Source organism: Capsicum annuum, chromosome 9 (assembly GCF_002878395.1).
Source record: "Capsicum annuum cultivar UCD-10X-F1 chromosome 9, UCD10Xv1.1, whole genome shotgun sequence".
Taxonomy (NCBI): Eukaryota; Viridiplantae; Streptophyta; class Magnoliopsida; order Solanales; family Solanaceae; genus Capsicum; species Capsicum annuum.
Window position 1 is genome coordinate 173,698,545 of NC_061119.1, and position 7,398 is coordinate 173,705,942.

At 36.5% G+C, this 7,398-nt stretch overlaps 1 protein-coding gene across 4 annotated transcripts; it reads left to right on the forward strand.

The window, feature by feature from the left end:
- Positions 1-471: 471 nt before the first annotated feature.
- LOC107842359 (inner centromere protein A) lies at positions 472-6,759 on the forward strand. 4 transcript variants are annotated; one of them, XM_016686149.2, is made up of 6 exons: positions 472-619; positions 2,673-3,109; positions 3,192-3,244; positions 3,587-3,624; positions 5,311-5,740; positions 6,168-6,759. In XM_016686149.2, the coding sequence occupies exons 1-6, from the start codon at positions 594-596 to the stop codon at positions 6,390-6,392; spliced, it is 1,209 nt and encodes a 402-aa protein (XP_016541635.2). In that variant the 5' UTR covers positions 472-593; the 3' UTR covers positions 6,393-6,759. The 4 variants fall into 4 exon arrangements, with proteins under 4 accessions (XP_016541635.2, XP_016541638.2, XP_047253047.1 ...); XM_016686152.2 differs by having other exon boundaries at positions 486-619; positions 2,877-3,109; XM_047397091.1 differs by lacking the exon at positions 472-619 and adding an exon at positions 636-791.
- The last annotated feature ends 639 nt before the right edge of the window (positions 6,760-7,398 follow it).

Sequence of the window (7,398 nt, forward strand, 5' to 3'; positions counted from 1 at the left end):
TATCTTCTTTCTATTCTTCTTCTTATTTACTTTATATTTCATAACAAATATCATTAAACTATTGGTATTTTCCTCAAAAAAACATTTAACACTTCAAAAACGTTTCTCAAAAGATATTTACTTCAAAAATTTTCCTATAAAAAAATATCACCCAACTCTTCCTAAAAAAATAAATAAAAGTTGAATAATATTCTTTGTCCAAAAAAAACAAAAATAATATTTATATGCAACTATTCAGGAAATTTACTATTCCCTCCATTTAAAAGAAGAATGACTTTTTCTTTTTAGTTCATCTAAAAAAGAATGATACTTTTTTTTGATAATACTTTCATTTAAACTTTCTATATGACATATTTAAGATCATAAGATCAAAAGATATTTTGATATATTTAGTATAATTTTAATTTAAGGCCACAACATTATTATTTTTTTTTTTAAAAAAATTTTGTGACCAGTGAAAGTAGCTCATTGTTGAGTGAGTACTAGTTTTTTAACAAACATCTCAATGTTGAGCGGTTTGAGTGTATTTACAATCTATTTTCCCTCTGGGAATATTATAGTAGTAGGAAGCAGTTATCAGAAACGTATGGTTGATGCGGCTCTCAATTTTCTCCCCCATGTAGGCTCCCACACTCTCTTGAAAAATTCGATTTCTGTCTTACTATTCCTCTTCGTTCTGCAAAAATTTGACTATGATTTGGGAGCAAATTCAATAATCAAATTCAATAATCCCATTTCCTTAATTTGAACAAACGCGCTTTCTGGTTTTTTATTTTTCTTTTTTAAAACTGGTATTGCACCTTTTCCATTTGTTTTTGCTAGATTTAAGTCAAACTACTGATGTGTTGGTGGATGAATTTATCGAGCTTCTTTTGTTGAACTATTGTTTTATGTTCTCTTTATGGATGTAGGTGGAGCTATGTTTTTGAGTTTATTAGTTCTGAATTCTAAAAAAGAGCATTTTATTGGGTTCTTGATAAATTATTTATGCGTGTTTAGGTGAATTTTTAAACACCAATACGAGGTTTGAGCTAAAACTAGCTGTAGCTCTGCTACTGAGAAGTTTTAAGAGTCCATAAAAATTGAGCAATATAAATCCCAGCAGTGACTAAAACTTTAGGTGATTTCTTTCCATCTTGCCTTGGTGGACAGAGTTACCTAGGTATACCTGTTCCTGATGGAAGGGGGTAGGTATCCGTGCGCACAACTGGTCCCGACACCACGGTCACCAGGAAAATAAAAATTGGGAAATGTGACCACATTGAGGGAGATTAACCCTATTTACTGATGTATAGAAGATTCCTGGAAACTTGATTGTTGAGGGATAGGCATGGCATTGGGTATATGGAAGGGTGATTTGGAATTCTTGGTGATTTGGGTTAAGTTTCGAAATAGCATTCCCATAAGTAGAGGATGAAACCTTGCTTGTTTATCCCGACGAGGGTTTATGAATCACTCAAATGAGCCTTTCTAGCCGCATTTGAATCGGCATCCCTATCCATATGTTTATGCGCAGGGGCATTCTGTAGAATCTATTGGGGAATCCCCATCCGCACCCGAATTGGCTAAATCTAGTATGGTGGGTCTTGTTCCAAAATATGCCTAGCTATCTTTTTGATGAATTGGGTGAGTTATACTTTGGCCCTTCTGATGAGAAATTCCAGGGGTGTGAGCTCCCAAATTATTACTCCCTCCGTTTCAATTTGTTTGTCTTACTTTTCTTTTCATTCCATTTCAAAAAGAATGTCTTTTCCTTTTTTGACAACTCTTAATTGTAACTTTCCAAATGACATGTTTAACACCACAAGATTAAAGGACATTTTGCTGCATTTACGTATCTTTAGTTTAAGTCAAACCAAATAGACAATCGAAATGAAGGGATTAGTACTTTATATGAGGTTCGTAAAGTCGAGCTATGTTAAAAATTTGTAAATGAACACTACCACAATTCCTGTCAAGAACTTAGACGGACATGCACTTGGTAAAATATTTAAGCATAGAAGAATTTTTCCACGAATTGGTAATATTTTCCTATTTGTATTACGATGTCGTCATTTTGGCAGTTATCACTTTTTGTTTTAGTTTCATGTATCTGAACTTCTGAGCCAACTTTTGTTGTCTCATTGTTTCTCCTTTCCTCTCCTTCTGTCCTTTTTATTTTCTTTGGTTTTGTCTTGAAAGTCAAAACCATTATGAATCATTTCCGGACTGTTCACTTGAGTCTACTTGAGTTTTACTCGAAATGTTCATATTTGCTTCGGTTTTTACTTAGTTTATGGTTTGGTTTTCTATTCTACTTCTCGTGCAAAGAGGTAAGACAATTCAGAGCATAGCTTTTTGTGTTAGATGCCAAACAATGCTCTGACACACTGTTAAGTCCCACATATGTGGTGGGAGGCAAATATGTATCCATATATGATCTTTGGCAATCCTCACCTCTTGAGCTAGTTTTTGGAGTTGGGTTAGGTCCAAGGTCCATTTTTTAACGACAAGAATTTGTAAGAGCAGTGGGTCATTGCCTTTCCGGAATAGCAATGTTGTTTATCAAGAAATGGGCAGCAGATGCATTGCTTTTGGCTGCATACTAGTAGGCTCGACTTTGAGTTGCATGTAGTCTAATTAATGTTATTTATTGGAAGCATCTCTGATTTGTATATTTGTTTATCCCTCAGGAAATTATTACCTCACCTTCCTATCAATACCACATGTAGAACTTTTCTCTCCCCAACTTCGGTCTGTGTGGCTGACTGTACACGAAGTAGACTGAGCATATTAAAGTTAATCTATCATGCATCTATGGTTCAGAACAATTCCCTATCATCAGGCTTTGCTATTTCATCCAAAGGCGAAGACTCATATAAACTGTTCTATGCCAGAAATGGCTCGGCGGAGATGTTGCAGTTAATGAGATGTAATGCAAGAAAACGGAGTGCTGATGTGTCCAAGGAGGAAGTTTTGACTGAAGACTTACAAGAAGAGGACTATTCCAACACAGACAAGGGTTTCAACAGCAAGGGTGGTAACAAAAAGGAAGTAGAAAGAAGAAGAAAGATCGGATTAGCAAACAGAGGGAAAGTGCCATGGAACAAAGGCAGAAAACACAGTCCAGGTGGGATTTTAATGGATGGTGGTGATATGTTAATTTCTACTACATATATTTCTGTAGTTTAACTATTTTCAGTACCTTGCAGAGACTCGTGAAAAGATCAAACAGAGAACCAAAGAAGCTTTGAGTGATCCCAAGGTGAAGTCATGTAAGAATCAATTGTACAGGTCCTTCACGTTGCATTTACTTTTAAAATAGATATGAAACGTGTGCTGTTGTTGAAATAAAGAAAAATAATTAGTTTATTTAATCCACAATCTTTTTTTTAATCTCCAAACTGTTTATACTTTTGGTTCTGCTTTGGAGTTTTGACTTGCACATGAAAGACCACAACATCCACTGCTCTTTTTCCTTTTTTTTCCTCCATCAGGGCTTCCCTACTGCTGAATAGAAGTCACAATTTTAGCATGATATGTACTGACCAATATGGTGCATATGTACCATTCTCTTTTTCCTAAAATCTATTTTATCTTATTTCAGATAAGACGAAAGATGTCTGAATGTCCACGCTCTCTTAGGTATTTTCCCTCTTGTCTTTATTATAATTGGAAGTTGTATTCACTTAGCTATACTTCATTGCGTCTTGATAAGATATCCAAGTCTGCTAAAAGTGCTCTTGAAAGCTTAGAATTTTAGGTATATGTAATGAGAGTTAAGGCCCAAAGTATGGGCTCATATTCTACTTTGTTAAGGAATAAATAGCAATCATGAGCTTTGTTAAGTGCAAGAGTTAGTTTGGTTATATAAGAACATGAATTTCAGGATTTGGAACAGTCTCGAGGAACTGATACAGCTGAGCACGGGAGAACTAACTTAAGTTAATGGGAATACGTGTTCGTATATGTCTGTGGCATGTGCCAGCTTTTTGGTAGACTGACTCTCTCTCCCTGTCCAAGTTCAATTAACGATACCATTGAGAAGATAGCACTATCCCATCGAGAAGGGAATACCCTTGGCAAAGAGAATAACAGAGAAAGCACTATATTAAGCAATTATATTATGCTTAAGGTTCCAACTGCTAACTTCCAGTCCTTGCTTGTATGTGCTTCTGACTAGCCACAATCATTTCCCTTGCTAAATAGGCTGCATGGTAGTTTTTGACAACCACACCTTTAAATAAATGTTCACTGTTGCAATCTAAAGTTATCATACTATCCCATCTGTTGCAGCCTCTTCTGAGGCTTTCTATGCAAAGTGTAGCTGCAGCATCTGCTGCCATCACTGATTGGAGGAGGGACAAAAGAAGAAAAGGTGGTAAATAGCTTCTGTTATAACTACAGAAAGTCCTCTCAGCAGGCTTAACTAATAATCCACATATAGTGGAAAGTCTTTCATAGCAGGCACAATAAAGCATGAGAACTAGTCATAATTCCCGCCAAATTTCCACCAACGAAACAACAGAAGGTTGGCTTGAAGCAAGACAAGTGAGCTTAACAGAGAACTACCAGTAGGAGAAGGCGGTCATTTAATCATTGCCGAAAATGTTAAACAAATGCTGTTGCAGCTCAGAACACTGTCCGCTCAATGTTTGCTTCTAGCGAGTCATTTTCACCTTAGGTTATACTGTCTTGAACTTCAGATGAAGTTGATAGTTCCATCCTCCAAAGAGAAGAGGGGTCGTGAGGATAAGCCAGACTGATATGTTGTCCTCATGATTCTGAACAGAGGAATATCAAGATATTAGAGCTTTAAAAGGTTCCTCTAAGTCCAAGAGGCAAAGTTTCAGCAGACTCGCGCCCTGTTTCAGATAACTGTGTAAAAACATGCTCCTGCTAAGCTGCATAAACTGCAAATTTTCTGAGCATTAAATACTCGTTGTTTTGTTCTTTCATGATCTCACGTTCATTCTACGCATTGGTTGTGTGATGACCTCGAAAATCAATTGCCAAACAATAGTTCCTCTTTCTTTTTAAATTTATTTTGGGTACTTCTAACTCTCTGGTTTGAAATTTTAGAAGTTATTCAGTAGAGGGTCTCTTCCTTAGCATACTAGTGTGTGGTGTCGTGACCTTCTGTACTACCCTTTGTGGTTACTAGGATGTTGCAGGTATAGCCACTAATCTCTCTCTTTATTCTAATATTGAATGATAGGAATTGTTTGATATCACTATCTCTAACTGCAGCATGAATAGTTCACCACAGAATAACTTGCAAATAAACCTTTCGACTTAAATCTGGAAGTCAGTAATAACTCTCTTTTGCAGCAACCAGACCAAGACAAAAATACGCACATCTCTCAGAAAAATCTGGGCTGAACGATTAAAGTGGAAAAGGTCAAGGGAGAAATTTTTTCAGATATGGGCTGAAAGCATAGCAAATGCTGCTAAGGTAGGTGGCAGCGACCAAGAAGAATTAGAATGGGACAGCTATGAGAAGATTAAAAAAGAGATAGCTCTCGAACAGCTTCAGTTGGCGGCAGAAAAGGCAAAGGCAAAAGAAATGGCACGTATACGAGCTGAGAGAGCAGCACAGAGAAAGACAGAAAATATGCAGAGGCTTGCCCAGAGAAGAAAAGAACAAGTAGAAAAGCAAAAAGTTGAAGGAAAAACAAAGAGACCAAGAAGACGGTCAAAGCAAGAGAAAGAAGAGTTAGCTGTTGCTGAAGAATTGAAACTCAAGGCGAAATTAGTGAAGGTCAGAACTCAATGAAACCTTGCTTGAACACTTGAGTAAAATATGCTTGATTGTATTTGGTATAATCTCACCTTTATGATCCCATTGATCAATTTTTATTGCTTTGTCCATTCCAAGATATAACCATGACAGCTAAAATGAGTCAGAGATCATATTTTCCCTAACATCAAAATTTGAACTTTTTGCACAATTCCCTTCTAGTAAAGGAAACATGCTGCTGCAAAAGTTAGCAGCGAACTAGAAAATATCCCAAAATGAATTCCAGACGTGAGTGGGGCTAAAAAGTTGTCATTTGGTGCATTATTTGTGTTTTATAAGTGATGTTATATCCTATATGTTCAAAGTTCTTCCGTGATTAAAAAGATGTTATCTCGATGTCGTTTTTGTTTTTGTTTTATAACTGATGCCATTTCCTGTGTGTTCACAGATTCATCAGAAGAAGAAGCCCACACTTGGTCATGTTTGTAGAGAACATTGTCGAGCTTGGGAAAGACTCGATGTAGCAATCATAAATAGACCTCAAGTACAAAACACAGTTTCACTTGCAGATCAGATTGGTTCTGCCAAGAAGAGAACAGAGAATGTAAATGGAAAAACTTTTAGTATGGCATCCTCTGGCTCTCAATCTATTGAAGTATCTGCAGAGGCCTGATTCTTCACAGTGGAAACAGAATGACAGAACTATTTTCTCCAATCATTCACTACTTGCATTGGCATATGAGAATGTCTGGACAACTTTGGCCTCGTCTTTCGGGAGCTTCATTCTGGGGATCTGAAGCTCAATGTAATGGCTATCACTCATCTGATTGGAAGAACACAGAGATGTTAAATTCTCGGTTTTTCAGGATTACCATTAACTGTAGAAAATGTAATGGAAAAAGGAAAAGCGGAATGAGTCATCCATCTTGTGATATTCAAGTTCTGCGAAAAAATGGATTGCCAATCATCTGTCCCCAGTCCCAATAACACAACTTGATAGATTTGGTCGAGTTAAAATTAGTTCATTCTTGAATGTTGCATTTCAGTCTTTCCCTTGTATTTCAACCTGCCCCTATCAGTGTTTTCGTTGTATTTCAATCCGTCCATATTTGATCCAACGTACACATCTACCAGCACTAGTTGATGCAGGATGGTACTGAAGGTGGTGGCTAAGAATGCTCATGACCACGTGAAGTTGTACCTAGTGCTGGAATGGTAGTATTTGGTACTTAAGTTGGTTAAAATACTAAGAATGATATTTTACGATTAGGTCCCTTATCTTTTGAAGTACAAGTTATTTAAATTACACATTTAGTCCCATAGATTACTTAAGGGTCACTTTCTAGTCCATGTCAGAAACTATTAGTGAAAGCTTCCATTTTTGTCTGATAGCAAGGTAGTGAGGTGAGTCATCTAGGGTTTGAGAGTAGTATAAATTGTAATATTCCTCTTCTATGCTACATTATCTTGAATGAAATATCCTTAGTCGTAACTAGTTAGCTTCTTCTTTAATTTTTAACTTTTGCACTGTTCCATTGATTTTTACCGTTCTTGAGCTCTATTTTCTTGTAATCTGCAACATTTGGTATCAAAGCACTTTCCTTGAGCTCTTTGGGTTAATTAGAAATGTCTACAAATATGAATGAGATCAAATCTATGTTTGGGAGGATGACAATTGA